This window comes from Monopterus albus, unplaced genomic scaffold (genome assembly GCF_001952655.1).
Source record: "Monopterus albus unplaced genomic scaffold, M_albus_1.0 scaffold12.1, whole genome shotgun sequence".
NCBI lineage: Eukaryota > Metazoa > Chordata > Actinopteri > Synbranchiformes > Synbranchidae > Monopterus > Monopterus albus.
The window spans coordinates 4,383,049-4,400,656 of NW_018127892.1; the positions used below are offsets into that span (position 1 = coordinate 4,383,049).

General features: G+C 39.4%; 1 protein-coding gene across 3 annotated transcripts in view; it reads right to left on the reverse strand.

Annotated features, from left to right (window-relative positions):
* Positions 1–6,105: 6,105 nt before the first annotated feature.
* Positions 6,106–17,608, reverse strand: part of mvb12bb (multivesicular body subunit 12Bb) — a 13,358-nt gene continuing 1,855 nt past the window's right edge. For 2 of the 3 annotated variants that reach the window (XM_020590636.1, XM_020590640.1), the window contains exons 2-8: positions 15,643–15,739; positions 13,336–13,338; positions 10,557–10,652; positions 8,642–8,732; positions 7,462–7,591; positions 7,161–7,277; positions 6,106–6,895 (exon numbers count right to left, since the gene is read on the reverse strand). In XM_020590636.1, coding sequence (XP_020446292.1) covers positions 6,826–6,895; positions 7,161–7,277; positions 7,462–7,591; positions 8,642–8,732; positions 10,557–10,652; positions 13,336–13,338; positions 15,643–15,739 — 604 coding nt within the window. In that variant the 3' untranslated portion in view covers positions 6,106–6,825. Of the gene's footprint in view, positions 6,896–7,029; positions 7,097–7,160; positions 7,278–7,461; positions 7,592–8,641; positions 8,733–10,556; positions 10,653–13,335; positions 13,339–15,642; positions 15,740–17,608 lie in introns of those variants that run through there. The other variant, XM_020590639.1, reaches the window with a different exon arrangement.

The following is a 17,608-nucleotide window of genomic DNA, read 5'->3' on the forward strand; positions in this document are numbered from 1 at the left end:
TGCTGAAAGAGGAGAAAGCAACATTGTTCAGCGAATTGATCAAATCTGTTGATGATCACTTTAAAAACATCCACAGTGCATGAAAACTTTGTATTTGACAAGAAAACTCGTTTTAAAAGACCTATATGTCTCAGACAATTAAGTTCAGTGCAAGAGAATTTATTTTGCATTAAGTCATGCTTTCTGATCCATCTAAAGGCAAAACAGAAGGAGAAGAGGCCGAATATAAGGAGAAATATGGCAAAAGTTAAACCGTGCCTTAGCTGCCCAGGGGCTCAAAGAGACCTTTAACAGGGGTTTGAAGCAGGATCTTGTTAATTCTGAAGGAACTGAAAGATTCCATTATTCAAGGGAAGTCTGTTTTTACCGTTTCATGGCCTTGTATTACAGAAAACAGCACGGAATGCAGTTTGTGGGCAGTTGAAGTTAACAAACCATATAAGATTGAAATCCTCATCAATCAAGCTATCATGAATTACACCGCAGCTCACCCCTACGGATCGATAAATCCACAGCAAGCAGAAAGAAAAAATTCACAGCTTCAAGAGAGCTGCATAACATGACATGCTCTGAAGGTAGAATGAGCTCCAGGATGGCGTTATAAAACAAATGATCTTATAATGATAATGCGAAGCAGTTGGTGCCATCATTATTAACCAATGGATTTGCTTTGATCAGAGGACGCGCAGGCATACAGTAAGAGTTTGTTGTCAAAGACAAAGAACAAATTAGAAAAGTAGGATAGACACAGCAGGAGGACAGTGCTGAAGGACAAGACAGATTTTGAGTTGGAGCAGGTGTGAAGTTGCAAATAATGAAGTGTGTCCTGCACTTGGTCTGTTGAATGGCACAATCAGTCTTTGCTTGCAGGTGGTCTAAAATCAAAAGTCCTACATTTTAAAGCAGATCTGCTTATTCTGAGGGTGCAGCGCCTGAATTGTGGCTTTCAAAGCCTCATCTCTGCGGATGAGATAAATAAATGCAATAATTTCCATCAAGGGCAATAAAACAAGACTTCTGACAGACTGTGGTATTTATGAGCTGAAGCCTGCAACTCAGATTTATTTGCAATGAAAGGGTCGACTTTTCTCCTCCTCATTTACATCAGCATTTGGCCATGTAAAATCCAGGTCAATGGTGAATTTTTAAAAGGTTGGCATCAATCTTGTAGGAACGATTGCCATATTCAACGCAGACTTCTTTTACCTTGCAAAGGTTGATTTCACTGCTCAGGAAGAAAGGTACACATCTCTCAGAGCACAGACACTATGGACTGATAAAGTGAAGGGAAATGATTTAAATGTTTTAAGGCGCCTTTGTTTGTGTTGTTAAATTTGTACTCAGATGTAACAAAGAGAACAGAGGAAAAACAGCTCTCGCTATTTATCCATCTATGTACCTGAAAGCGTAAAAGCATCACTTAAAATCCCAAAGACTCGATGTGAAACCAGGGAAATGAGCTCATGAAATGCTTTTCTACAGGCAACCTCCAGGGTTGCTTTTCCCATCTGTTTGAAACAAAAAACTGTCTCAATCCAAACTGGTGATTTCTAAATACAATTTTAGGCGCATTGGAGAGAGTAACATATGGCAAATCAATTAGACAACAAATTCTTAAAACAAAAACATGGCAAGAGCATTTGCTAATCAACAGCAGTGTTGGGGCTTATATTATGTTGGCCACTGGAGTTTTGACAACAATTAATCCTCATTTCAGGCAAGGAGAGCCATAGTGACACATATTCCTAATTTGAATATTCAATTATAGTGTAGTTCCTCATCAAATTATAGTAAAACTGGGAACACGGCCTGAAAGATTTACACAATTATAACGCAGATCAGGAGTCTTGCGTTCCCATGAAACCTGCTGGAATTAAAATTGTATTAGAGCAGTAAAGCAAACCACGACACTAAACATTACTTGACAACATGAATTACAGTTGAACAGACTTTTTTTTGGGGGGGGTGTTCTTTATGTTGTTCCATGTGGAATATGAAAAAGAGTTGTCTGCGTAAAAACAGGAGAAGGGAAAGTGGGAGAGATAGTGGGGACAGACAAGCGGTAGTCAGTGGAGAGGTAAGATGAGAATGAGAGTAATATCACTGAAGAGCCAGAGCTGCGATACAGAAAGCTAGAAGCTCTTGTTTTGACACACATCCAGCCTTTCCTGTGACAACATCTCCACACCTTCCGCTATGTGCCGACAGTGCTGCTTTGTGGGAGCTGCTTTCTCACCCATCATTATCCTCCTTTAAGCTCGGTGTCAGGTGCTGAACAGAGGATCTCTCTGAATTTGGAGGCAAATCACCAAACAGTCTGAGCCCATCAGATCTTAGCTGATCATTCGATCATTCCTGGCACCTCTCTGCATCCCTCTGCTTGATCCCCGCTACTTTTTGCAACTTTTCCGAACACAACAAAGCAATGAGTAAGATTGAGCTGGGAATGGTTGTTCTTCAACACTTCAGATGGGAGATCTGTCAGGCGACACACTGACAGTCACAGTCTCTTTCTCTCAGGAGTCGTGTGCAGTGGGAAGTCTTGGTTAACCAGCGTGCAATGAAAGCTGATACAATATTCCTGCAGAGCTGCAGCAATGTGTGGAGTGCCACAGGTAGAAGACAGTGCAATCCAAAACGTATTGATATGCATGCCAATTCTGACACCGATGACTCTCTAGGTTTCACATGTTAAAGAAAGAGTCCGCTTTGCAATGAAAAGGAGAGAGGAAAAAAAAAAGATACTCGGCCTTGACATTTTTATCGCCGTACAGTTTGATTTAAAAAGTGTCCGTGTGTACAATAGCCTAGGAGAAATGTCAAAAACCTTGATTCTGAGTGAAGTGAAAGAAATTGCAATATTAGGACAAGGCTAATTTATGCTAGCAGTCACTGTAGAGGTCAGATATCACCCTCAGCCATGACAGCTTTATCAGGAGAACAAATGGCAGCGTTGGCTGGGAGAAGGAACACGGGGGATACTTTACTGGACACATTAAAAGGCTGACCGGATGGTGCAGGTTTTTCACATTATAAAGTCAGAAGCAGCTGATACGGTCTGTCTTGACAGAGAACAAGCCAAAGTGGTTGACATCAAGCTGCAGCCATGAATTAAAACAGAACACTGTCGCTGGCTGAAATGCTTTAGACAAACTTGATAAAGAGACATTAAACACACAAGATTCAAATGCGTATATATGGCAGACTGCTTAACAGGCCTCTACCCTAACAGTTTTACTGGCTCAATATGGTGCAACAGCCTGGGCCAATAAGAAATAACTATTTAGGTTTAGTGTTTGTCCTCCATTTTACCTTGCTAACTCCTAAGATTTGTTTTTACAGGCTTTCTGTCTAGAATATATTATTATACCATATTTTTCAGTACTTTCCACCAGTATGACAATAAACCCCTCATGATATAATTAATATTATTAGTATGACCTGAACCTGAGTGAGCAGCAGAAAATGGATGGATGGGTTTAATGAATTAAAGATAATTAATTCTTTTCAGAGAAAAGAAAATTCATCATCAACTATTCTTATATTTGATTAATCACTTCTTGTTGCAGTTTTCAGCTTCTCAAATGTAACAATCTGCTACTTTTTTGTCATATATTATATTAAATGAAATCGTTTTTTAGTTTTGGGCTGCTGGATGGACATCGAACACTGAAGATGTCACCATGAGCTGGGAAGAATTTTTATGGTCACTTTTCAATACTGTTTGGCATTTTATACTGTAAATTAATAACTAGTTATTTGAGAAAACTGGCAGATTAATCAGTAAGAAAAAAAAATCATTAGATGCAACCATAACTCATAATTTTCTTTAATACCTTCTCCCTTTTAATACCTCTTCAAAGCTAGGAAAAACTTTCAGACCTGCAGATACCCTTCACTTATATGACAAAACAGTATAAAAACAATTCAAACACAGCACCTAAGCCTTGATGCAATAACTGTGCATTCCATAATGATGCAACACCCTGCAGTTACTCTGTACTGTAGCTCTGTGCTGCCGAAAAGCCTGATTTGCGGTTTACGTTTGTACACAACTCTAACAAGCGCTTGTTGCCTGAGGCAACGTAACATTCGAGAGGGATCACTGCAGCTTTCAAAATTATAAGGGTCATTAAAAATTTACACATTATTGACTGTATTTAAAACATCTTTTCCACTGACTGTAAAGAGTACTTAAATTTAAGAGGTGCTATTCTCCAAAGGCCATAAAGTTGTTATAGATAGCCCGAAGGAGGCACGGAGAAGATAATCTTCCATTGCTGAATATGAATAAAGTATAGTGGGGTGATGCTACACAGACAGTTACACCGTAGCACTGTACTTACTTAGGTAATCAGTGAGACGTGAGGGGCTGTTTATAAATCATAGTGTCAAACCATCTAATCTGTGACTTTAAAGAAACTGCAGAAATATTTATAGCTGTATGTATGGTTGTCTGAAGTGCATGTAACTACACAGAGAGGATGAAAGATAAGTAGTCAAAGTACTGCCACTGTCTAAATTGCCCACAGTCCCGTCCTTATGTGTCAGTGCATTATGGATGGAAATACTCTGAAAAGAAGACTCTCTCAACTGTGGAGTGAATTTTAATGTTAATACAAAAACAGCAGCCTGTGATCTCAGCAGGCATCAAGAGGGGGTGTGAGTCGCTTCGAGGTGCAATTTATTCCAACCTCTGAGCTTCACCAACTTGAAAGTGGGCTTCAAAAGAACTGAGGCTTACCGGTAAGAGTTGCAAAGACATAAGCATGGGCCTGAGCTCTCACCCTCACTTCAGCACATCAAAGATTACTGACCATCGACTTCCAAAATATGGACAAATCACAAACAGTTTGAACTTGGGTTTGAATTCCCCGTTGTCCATTCTGTTGTTCTCATCACACTGAGTGGCCATGAGAACAGAAGCTCTGTTTTGAATAGGCCTGCTGGCATCAGTGGCTCTGGCCTGTTGTGGTTTTTAAGTGGCTTTTTCTCAGCCCAGCACAGAATGGCACAGAGAAAAGAAAATTCATCATCAACTATTCTTATATTTGATTAATCACTTCTTGTTGCAGTTTTCAGCTTCTCAAATGTAACAATCTGCTACTTTTTTGTCATATATTATATTAAATGAAATCGTTTTTTAGTTTTGGGCTGCTGGATGGACATCGAACACTGAAGATGTCACCATGAGCTGGGAAGAATTTTTATGGTCACTTTTCAATACTGTTTGGCATTTTATACTGTAAATTAATAACTAGTTATTTGAGAAAACTGGCAGATTAATCAGTAAGAAAAAAAATCATTAGATGCAACCATAACTCATAATTTTCTTTAATACCTTCTCCCTTTTAATACCTCTTCAAAGCTAGGAAAAACTTTCAGACCTGCAGATACCCTTCACTTATATGACAAAACAGTATAAAAACAATTCAAACACAGCACCTAAGCCTTGATGCAATAACTGTGCATTCCATAATGATGCAACACCCTGCAGTTACTCTGTACTGTAGCTCTGTGCTGCCGAAAAGCCTGATTTGCGGTTTACGTTTGTACACAACTCTAACAAGCGCTTGTTGCCTGAGGCAACGTAACATTCGAGAGGGATCACTGCAGCTTTCAAAATTATAAGGGTCATTAAAAATTTACACATTATTGACTGTATTTAAAACATCTTTTCCACTGACTGTAAAGAGTACTTAAATTTAAGAGGTGCTATTCTCCAAAGGCCATAAAGTTGTTATAGATAGCCCGAAGGAGGCACGGAGAAGATAATCTTCCATTGCTGAATATGAATAAAGTATAGTGGGGTGATGCTACACAGACAGTTACACCGTAGCACTGTACTTACTTAGGTAATCAGTGAGACGTGAGGGGCTGTTTATAAATCATAGTGTCAAACCATCTAATCTGTGACTTTAAAGAAACTGCAGAAATATTTATAGCTGTATGTATGGTTGTCTGAAGTGCATGTAACTACACAGAGAGGATGAAAGATAAGTAGTCAAAGTACTGCCACTGTCTAAATTGCCCACAGTCCCGTCCTTATGTGTCAGTGCATTATGGATGGAAATACTCTGAAAAGAAGACTCTCTCAACTGTGGAGTGAATTTTAATGTTAATACAAAAACAGCAGCCTGTGATCTCAGCAGGCATCAAGAGGGGGTGTGAGTCGCTTCGAGGTGCAATTTATTCCAACCTCTGAGCTTCACCAACTTGAAAGTGGGCTTCAAAAGAACTGAGGCTTACCGGTAAGAGTTGCAAAGACATAAGCATGGGCCTGAGCTCTCACCCTCACTTCAGCACATCAAAGATTACTGACCATCGACTTCCAAAATATGGACAAATCACAAACAGTTTGAACTTGGGTTTGAATTCCCCGTTGTCCATTCTGTTGTTCTCATCACACTGAGTGGCCATGAGAACAGAAGCTCTGTTTTGAATAGGCCTGCTGGCATCAGTGGCTCTGGCCTGTTGTGGTTTTTAAGTGGCTTTTTCTCAGCCCAGCACAGAATGGCAAAGCATAACGCGTCAAGCTGGCAGAGCCAGCAGTGCCACATGCCAAGCTTCCCTCTCTACAGCACTGCCATGTTGAAGGAGTCTCAAATGTTTATTTACAGTTTACTGTGGAAATCCCCAAGTTCTTCATCATGATAAATATTTGAGCTGTTTAATCTGGACACAGTACAAAGGGTTGCTCAATTCACTCTGAGGCCTGAGGTGGAGGAAGCCTGAGCAGCATCAACATAGGACACGCACATTCCAGCTTGGCAGAGATCTTGGAGCTCTCCTCCCTTCCTCTGCAGCTGTCGTTCCCTCTCCAGGCTACATCTCCTCCTTTTTGTCTGCACAGTACAACACTCCTGTCACCACAGTCAGAGGAGCGGCCCGCCTCCTGGGACACACCACAAATAGCAGGAGTTTAGCCCTCATTGAACTTATGTTCTTGTTCAAGGGATCCTGTCTAGTTAACCTGCCTCTCCGGTTCACCCTGGCTACCTCGTGGTCCAGCCACAACCTTTACAGCAGATTGCCCAGGAGTGATCAATAGCTTGTGTCTTCATTCTTGTACATATGCGCAGAAGCATAACAACGGCTGTAGAGGACACAGAGTGTAAAGTAAAAGGAAAGCATGAGGAAAGTTGATGGCATGATGTTACCTTGTTGTGTTGAATGAGGTGCTGGTGTTACATGTAGCTGTACTGCATGTTTCCTGGGATGACTGATGCCGAGGAAGATCTCCCATTCGATACCATAATCCCATATTGTTTATCTCACTGTGTAAAGATGAAGCGGATGCACACAGTTTTAAACATTTATGTTTAAATGTCAAATGTTTCATATTGTGGTAGATAGTGTAAGTACTCAAAGTCATCTTGTGAGAAAAAAAAAAAAGTATTGTGACTGATAGACAATACAAAACATCATGATATCACTCATTTCCAGTGTCAAAAAGCTCACCCTATACAGGTGTAGTTAACAAGATGGTACTTGGACTTCGCAATGATCTGGATGTCATATACAGCCGTCTCGGCAGCAGCACGAGGGCTGACTTTCACACAGAGCCTCCTCTTCCTCATGGCAGTTTCCTCTGATGAGTCAGGTGCACATGGGGGTGTCAGAAAGGAATCAGTGGCCACATATTCACTTCAGTTTTGTCTTCTGTCTTGGGTTTGAGCCTAAAAAATATCTAGAGCAATTTTTTACTTCTAGGGGAAATATATAGTCATATATCATACTTATGCTTTGGTATTTAGTCATTACTAGTCTCGGAATAAGAGATGAGCTAATATCAGGTTCTGGGTGACTTGTTGTGCTCAAAGGGAAACGACTGGACAAAGGAAAGCCACAAAATCCACATGCATTATTATCATTTTTATCATTTTAGTAGGTAAAATGACAGAAGCAAGTGAATCCTCCATCAGCTTTAGTGCACAACAGAGATTTAAACAGGATACTCTAGATAGAAACTCATACATAATGTCACATGTATACATTAAACATGGGTTCACATAAAGTAATAAAACATTAAATTACACCATAGCCAAACAAAACATAATATCTTTTCTTCATTCTGTACAAAAAAAGAAAAAAGCATTGCCATGCTTTCCTATATTGCATCTGTGCCTCGCTCATTTATTTCCCCAGCAACACTAGAAAGTGCAGTGTAAATGCAATGATAATAAAAATAATAAACAAGCTGTCCTCACTCCCCACACCAAAATATTATTACATTTCCAAGGCATGGATAGTGAGGGGGAAATACATAGCACTCAAAAAGCACTAAAGCATTGGGGAATGCATTTCATTAATATTAGATAACCCCCATCCACTCGTCCTCTCCCCAAATAAATACATAAATAAATAAGCCCCTCATAAAGAAAAGCACAGCTCCAGCTGAGATAAACAATGACTCATGATTCTCTTCTCTTTTACCTCCAGGGCAAAATGTTTATTTTATTCCCACAGTCTGCCATAAATTAAGCTAACCTGCACCCATAAAACATTCACTATCTCAAGCAAAGCTGCCCCTGAGGAGCTCCGCATAAGCTGGTCGGAGAGTGGAAAAAAAATAAATAAATAAATAAAACCAAGAGGAGGAGAGGAGCGGGCCTGTGGTCGGCACTGACTGTTTACTTACTTGTGTCCATTGTTTCGTGCACAGGTGTGAAGCCCTCTGGCAACGTTTCCTTAATGTCAGTCAGCTTCATGTCCACAACAACATCAGGCCCCTGAAAGATAGAGCACAGGCAGAAAATTTAAAGTCATGTATGCAAATGTAGCTTTTAAAAGGACAAAGAGCGAGGAAAAGAGAAAGGTTAGTCATTTTTTGCAGGGCTCAGGAAAGAAAATGTAGAGATAATAGAGTCAATGATTTACTAACACCTCGGGAAGTCTCTAAAGAGAAGGGCTGACAAAATAGCTGAAGTAATTACTCTCTAATAGTTTTTTTTTTCCTTTTGCAATGAGAGAATGCATCTGTGAACTTGTAATCATTCTCAACCTTTTGGCGAGAAGCGGTGGGATGATGGTAGACAGAGCAGGAAGCCTGATCAACAGAATGGGACTGGTTAAAAACAATCAAGAACTGTGTAGTTGACATTTTCAAGCATGACTCTTCCCTGCCTCTCATTACATTTTCATTTTTTGCCATAATAAATTGCAATAATACACAGTGGCAGTGGAGGGTGGGGCGAACCAAGCGTGACTTGATGCATCTGAAAAGGCTGAATTCCGCTGCTACTGTTGCCCGACAGTCATTACCATTAGAGACATTTTTTATTCATAGTTTTTATACCGACTTAAGGAGGAATATGGATGAATGTTATTACTATGCATGGAACCTTTTTTAGTGTTTCCCCTTTTTCTGGAAAGATTTTTTCCATCAAGGCCTGACAAAAGGGGCTATCTACCTCCAACCTAAAGTATGATAAATCACAAACTATTTACTTCCCCTCACATAATTCAGGGACTAATTTTACAGAATCTGTTTTTGTCATAGACAATTACAGTGGGAGCTCCATTGACTGGCAGACAAAATAGCCTTTGTTGATGGCTCTGTCATGTTTTATTTGTGTCAAAGTCTTTAAAACAATGTGGACACACATTTTAAGATAATATACAGGAACTAGGGGAAGGCTATTTGTATGCTATATACTAATCTGGGGAGCAGATTGAGCTCAGGCATGAGGCAGCCACTGCCAAGTTGCCTGGCTTTTAGAGGACATACTGTGGGGAAAAAAAGACTTTATTAAGTCATATTGAAGTGAGTTAATGCAAAATAATAATAAAAATGCATGCTTTGTTTACAGTACTGTCTGCATTATCAACTGTACCTGCAACCCAGAAAAGCAAATTAACAGAGTAAGAGTAAGCAGTACTGTATAAACTGAGGTTAGACACGTTGATAATCCTGGAGATGTAAGCAGGTGTATTTATGGCCGCAGAGCATCTGACAGCCAGGCAACAACACACCAGCTGCAGGCTGCAGGCAAGAGAGTCCAAAGTGACCCAACAGCATTATGAGAATCATTCAAAGATCATTTCAGCCACAGAGGAGTCACAGCTGTTCAACCTGAGAACTCTGCATATACCACAACCACACTGAAAATGCTTTTGATGGAGAAATTTCTTACTTAAAAAGTATTCTTATTTGCATCAGCTTTCAAGAACCTCTGGTTGGTAACCATGCTCTCCAGAGGGACGCTGTTGATTGAATAAATTGAAATTGTTAAAATACAGCTCATTGTTATTTCATGAATAAACATAAATAATATACTCAGGAGGGCCTACAAGATGAAAAATATTTCACTGAGGTATTATTCATCTGGAATATGCATGCAAATCCATTATAGTAAAAGTTCAGAACTGCTCTGTCAGCGCAGGCCTTTTTAAATGGAACTTTGACTGATCAAAGTGCAAAGTGCATAAAGATATTCTAGCCGCAGAACACTGCGCTAATGACTGCTGGCAAACAGGAAAAGGTGTTTCCAATGAGGTATGGGTCCAGAACAAAAAGGGAAAGGGAGAAGGGAGAAGTTTACATTTACACTTACAGTTTTTCTGGTGAAACAGAGGTAGCGAGTGACCTTGGATTTGAATAAACCGTCCTTCCACAGGTCGGCGTCAGAGCCATCTGTTGTTTGTGCAACCTAAGTGGAAAAAAAAAAACAAGGAGAGAAAAAAAAATGCAAGAGGTGGGATAAAGTTAATGTATGTATGCCATGAGCGTGTTGCTTTTGCTTCTTCCCTTGCATACTAGCCTTAATTAATGCTTGCCTACACTAGCGCTCCATCTCATTAGTGCTCTGCGTGGGTAAAGGAGTCTTAGCCTCCAAAAAAGGTGGCTAAAAATATCATCCCTCGAGACCAGGGCTGATTAAAGATGCCCTGACAAGGATTTGCTCTAATAAGGAAACCAAACTTCAGTGTGCATCTGTGGGAAAGAAGGAATTATATTTGGGGTATATGTGAAATGTATCTTTTTTAAAAGCTACAGTAGTATCCCTTGAGTATGATACAGGTAAGCCAAGAAAACTGTAAATCTACCAAATAGTTTACTACTTTACCCCATGCCTGGATTCATCCCATTACTTAATGACAGAAGTCCTCTAAGAATAAATTACAGAAGCCATAAAGCAATCTTATTTGTATGCCTAAATATGTCTAAATCCTGAAAGACCTGAGCAGCTTGTCCTTGTACAATAGGCTCATTCATATTTGTAAACCATCGGTATAGTCAGTAAAAAAAATGCTCAAGGTCCTACACTACATTGCTATGTAAATGTAGGTGTGCAAGGCAGAATGATAAAGCAAAATATAACCTGCAGACTGCATCACAGAGACTCTTCCATCGTTCCAGCAAATATGCTTGGCTGAAACGTCATGTTCCATTGGCCATCATGTAAGAATCACCTAAATAACTGCCAGGGTTATTTTCTAAAGGGATCCTTTACAAAGAAGAGTCAATCTAATGAGGTTCATTCAAATGAAGAAGTCATAGATCTCTGCACCCACCCACACACATTACCTCCTTGACAATAATGATGAATGACCCCAGTGACTGGGTGGGGGAAACATGGCATGGAGAGATTCATGCAAAACCACCACTGACTAGATGGGATGAGAACAGAGACTAGAGTGGGTAACAGAGATAGATAGTGGGATGAGAGAGAGAGAGAGAGAGAGAGAGAGAGAACGAAGAGAAGATGAGCAGAGAGAGGGATTGCAGGGTGTCTCCAACAGCAGTTCCATGAAAGGTCCCAGAAGGAGCCTATACATCACCAGCCTCCCTCTTCTTTACAAGACAACCCGTCTTGGCCACTTTTTCCAGGTCAGTAGCCAGCGCATCCTGTCAGCGTAAACAAAGGGCTCGCTTTGTGAAACCCAAAGTCAAGTTGAGGAGTAACGAGGGCACAGTCCTCCGAGGAGGCAACTCAGGCATCATCCTGCCACAGCCGCCGGCAGCAAGGATGCGACGTTGCTTGAATGTGAAACGCCAACTGCTGAGGCACAGCAGAAAAGGCATGTGTAAAGCTATGGTGGCTCTTCTGTAATACTTTATGTCTAATAAGAGACATCATGGTTATGATACTGAAATATGGCTGTATCTTTTGATTTAAAATGCAGTGACAGATTCACCTGCCACTTCCTAAAATCTCACAGTGATCTAAAAGTCCACCTATAAAACAAGTCTTTAGGGCGTGCTGAATATTCCTATGAAGCATCTCCGGAGACAGACATCACCAGCAAGACACTATGAAGCACTGAGAGGCACAGCTGTGCATACAAAGATACTGCATAAAGGCATACGATGAAGAATCTCCAGAGAGTTAAACCAGATGTAGAAAACTTGAGGTTTAAATGTTCAAAAAAAAAAAAAACTGAAATGAGAAAAATATTTTGGACTACTGACTATGTATTAAAAGAAAAACTACAGGTGCAGTTGCTTTGAAAAGTTCTTTTACTGTCAGTAATATTTTGACACTTTGGCAAATGTGCCTTACTTCCTGAGAAGGAGATGAGATGGTTGATATAATTCTCAAGTCTGTGAATTAAATATGATGCTAACACTAAAGCCACAGGGGCAATTAGCTTAGCTTACCAAAGACAAAGCAGCAAAGACCAGCTAGCTTGGCTCTCTCGGTTATGTTATATGGCATAGAAATAAGTAACAAAAATATGCCATCAGACACTCTAAAACTAGCTTGTTGATTTAATTCCTACAAAAGCAAAAATGTAAAAACAGCAGGTTCTTTTTTACACACAACTTCTGTGGTATATTTGCTATTTGTTTGAAAAACCTTTTGTCTGGCTGTGCAGCACATCTCTACGGCATCTCTTCTGACTGGCGACCTCAGGGTGATGATGACAAACTATCATTTTTACATTTGTTTATTTACAAATAAACAGCACAAAATATTTACAGCGTGTTAAAGATGCTCGTAGGTGTATTTTCGAGTTTCAGAAAACCCTAGCTTAGCCGTTTTCCCCTGGTCCACTCTTCATGGCAAACTTCTTCTGGCTACAGACACACAAGAGTGGTATCTATCATTCTTCTAACTCTTGGCCAGAAAGTGAATATGCTTATGATAATGTTAAACACTGGCTTCGACAAATAACGTACATTTTAGTAATGAGTTTATAAGGGTAGCTCGTCAAATGCTCAGGTGAATCTGAAACAGACACATATTCCCTTTGCAGCCCACGCACAGAGTGTGAATGCATGGGTCTGCTCATGGCGTTTGATGTTGGGTGGCTGCTAGTGCTTCAGCAAAACTCCTGATCCCAGTGGAACAGTGTTTGATCTGGGCCTGCACTCTCTTGTGTTGGAACAACCTGCTCAAGTTCAGAGATGTGAGAGTACCTTACCAGAGAGCAAAAGAGTTAATCAGTTCTTTGATCTGCTGTATAAAAGGTTTGGTAAGTAACATATGGTAAGCAGTTAAGAAGGAATTTGAAGAAAGGTCTCGTATGAAAGGGAAAAAATCAATACAGTGTAATATTTTGAGACTTCCCCTTCTCAGTACTGCATTAGACCGCCGACACCAAGGGTTGATTCTTTTGTTTGTGTTTCAAATCTACAAATGAAAGACCATATAGTGATGTTCAAAAAGTGCTTCAGAGTCTGAAGCTCACTTGTACTTGACTTTTTTTTTTTTTTAAAGGTATGCCACTAATATTTCATTTAACATAAAGCTGTTGCAATAACCACATTTTAGTCTGGATCAAAGTGGTACAGCAACATGTTTACTAGCTGACACTGACATCCCTTGAGCCACCCTGTTAGCTTGGCAAAAATTAAATAGATAAAATAAAAACAAATAAAAAAAATTGCTACAATAATCCCATGTGCAACCATTTTAGCAGTTTACCTACTGTGCCCACAGTAGCATGGGAGCAGGTCTAACCACACTTGTTTACACTATGTTAGTGGCAATATGAATTCATAATCCAAATCATGATGCAAAAACATAAATAAGTCATGATATGATTATTGCAGAAAAAGTTACCCATTTGTTAATACAGTTACGCTGCCCTTACTTTTTCTAAATTAAGGACTAAGCCCATGTGGTTAACAAAACAATTACAATTTACTGAGGAGCTTTAATAAGGTAAAAACCATTTCCATTTCCATTTGGTGACTCACTTTTAGTGCCTCTGAATATGCAGAGCATTTGCACATCAGCTGAAATGTACTTGCACACTGGAGCAACAGAGGAGGAAGTCTGATGGGGTTTCTTTCTGTCTGTCACTAAGCTATACCATGCGGTGTGTACACAGCTTCCCTGCCAGTGGCTCCGTTGTAATGCCAACCCACCATCATTTGCCAGATTAGAACAAGCTGGATGTGTAGGGTGGAGCAAGAAGATATAAGGACCTGGGGAAGAGGGGGGGGTTTGGGTGTAGAGTGAAACCAGGATGAAATCTGAATAGAGAGGGAGGGAGGAAGAATAGAGGGAGAGGAAGAAATATCTGTCCTTGTTCTGTGCTTTGTTAAACTTACAAACTCCCCTCTTTTTTACCCTCTCCAACACTTTCACAAATAAGAAAAGTTCACATTAAGCAACTGCTTTGATTTACATCCTGAAATATTCCTATAAACGGTTTAGTTGGGGTATTTAAAGAGAAATGGGTGGTAAACCTAAATGACTCTTGTGGGAATCAGCCAAACATCATTAAAGCTTTGAGTCTGGTATCTCTGTAAAACCAATTGCAACTAATAACAATAGGCCTCATTCACTGATATCTTCCTAAGTATTTTCTTAAATCTGTTCTTACATTTTTCTTAACAGAAAAGTCCATGTCTGATTCATGAACATATTCCTAAACCACAGAATTGTTCACATCAATGTTTTAACAATGATGAACCCCACTGTGTTTGTATTTAGCACAGATAAATGGGAATGAGACTGCAGGGCCCAGTGCACCCAGGAAGCTAAAGATGGTGGTGCACTGGATTTCAAACAGAAGAAACTGTTTATGATGTGGAGAATAGCAAACGAGCTGTCATATTTACTGTAGCAGCGTCAGTAGTGGATATAAAATAAAACTTAAGGAGAAAGGCGCACAACTAATGAAGTAAAAAGATTATTTGGTCTCAAATCAGAGGCACAAAAAAAACACAGAGGAGAGACACTGACCAGGAAGATGAGTGAAAAGTACAACCAACATGTCAGCACTGTGTGTGTGTGTGTGTGTGTGTGTGTGTGTGTGTGTGTGTGTGTGTGTGTTGTGCATAGATTCGGTTCTTACCCAAGAACAAATCCCAGATGAAAAAAAAAAACATTGGTGAATACTAGAATCATCATAAAAACTGCACCAGCAAATTTGCAAATGGTTTGTGAATGAGGGCCACTGTCAGAATCTGTCCTTATCATCACAATAACTTTTATAAACAAGTCATCAAAAAACTGACAAAGACAAAATCATACCAAACTAAAAGAATCAAACTCTAACTCCTTGACACATTGGTCATTTTTAAAATCTGATCTCACAAAAGCACATAAATTATCTTTCTTATTGCGCTATTTGCTCTTTTGGCTTTTAAATGAGGTAAAAGCTTAACCCAAAGCTATTAAACCAATCAATATGTTTAAAACATTAAGTTCCCTAGAGTTAATGTAAATGATTACTCAATACATAATAGCCATCAGGAGCGTTGCTTAGTGAAGTGATCACTCCAACTGCAGAGATGGGGTCTGCAGGCAGCTGATTGTTCACTTCAGACATGTTAAAGCTACATTTAAAAAAAAAGCATCATTATGATTCTGCCATTTCATCACTGACAACTTTCTAGAGTGTTTTTTCTTTCGAAAATAAATACATTAAGAGACTGAGTGCAAAATTTGATTATATGGAAATGTTATTAAAACAACATATTGAACTTTGGGACATACACTTCAATAAAAAAATGAGATTATTTCAAACCTGAAAACACTGAATAAATACATGAAATGCAGATAGTGAAACAAAATGAGGGCTGCATTCTTCAGGGTCATTACATGGACAAGGCTTTTCTTGGCTACAGTGACCACATTATTGACTTCTTGATGAGGCTTATTAGGATCCAGAAGAAAAAGTGGCCGCCTAATCCAGGATCAAATGACAAGTGAGACCAGTGACAAAATAGCATTTAGAGACCACCCAATGACTTCACCAAATCACAAATTACGGAGTGATCACATATTTTCAAGGAAGTCCCAATCAATTGCTATCTATTCCTGTCTAAGAGAATTTCTGCTTAATGGGTATGCAAGCCTTTTATAGGGTAAGTGGCTTTGCAAAGGTTCCCTTACACAAATTTATTAGATTAGGTTTAAAGCATTCTTGTACTAACTGACAATGTTGCTGCATTCAATCTTGATGTTTACGAAATCTATTGCAATTAAGATGATGAAATTAGGGGATTTATTCCAGAAACAGCTGTCTCTTTAACAAATGCTAGATAGCTGTACTTATTCAAATGAAACAGGATAGCAAATTAGCTAATAGGATGAAGGATCTCTTTGTAATGTTAGCTTGTTCAAAATGAGCTTGGTTTTCCAGCACAACATCACAGACTCAGTCATCCAGGCAAACCAAAGAAAAATCCATCCAAACTCATTTCTATCCTCCAAGAAAAACATCACTGTGTACTCATGGTTGGCACACAAACCTGAACAGTGTGTCGGTAATAATGCATATTAGGCTTTGGATGGCGGTAGTGGGTTTAATGATCTCTCTCTACTTCTAACCATAAGGTAGTACAGACGTATCAGGCTGCTATATAATAAAACAGAATGTCAGACATGATATTGTAATATTTAAGCATTTTCTTTGAGTTACAATATTATTAATTATAAATAAATTACAACTAATACAAAATGTGCATCTGAGAAGGTTTAGCATAATGCTAGATTGGTCTAATTTTAAACTATGACCAGCAGTCATCAACCCAGTACAGAAGATCTGCAATAGATCTAATTACAATCATTTTTGAGAATTCTTGTTATTTCACTCCCAGTAAAAACTGAGGAAATAATCTAATTGCAAGTGAGACACTGTTGAAGGGGATATTAAAACATTAACTAATATTCATATAATAAGCTTTTATGCAGCTCCAAATACAGAACACAACTAAATACACCAACACGCTGCAAATAAAACACCACATTATACAGAAACAAAATGCAAATACAGAAAACACAGCCTTATACAAAAATGCTGCACAACAGAAAAGTTTCCAGGGTGCACTAAAATGTCATGGTCATGGCTGGGACAGGCTCATTGTAGACTCATGAAATGATGATCCAAGATGGCACCACAAATGGCAGCCTTGGGCTGCGTCCGAAACCGCATACTGTGACAGTACGTATTGAAAGCGATGAAGTACCTACTTACTGACCGTTAAAACAGTAGGTACTGTATGGTATGAAGCCTGGTAGTATGAATGAGATTCGGAAGTACTACATCCGCCATGTTGATACATCACGTGACATACGTTTTCATAGCAGCGTGTTCTTCGTTGGATAACTCCTCTCCCGGGGCATCATGGGATAGTGAAGTGTCCATCGTATGCACACTGCAAAATCCAACCGGAAGCAGTAGGTCATCCGGGTACTTTTCG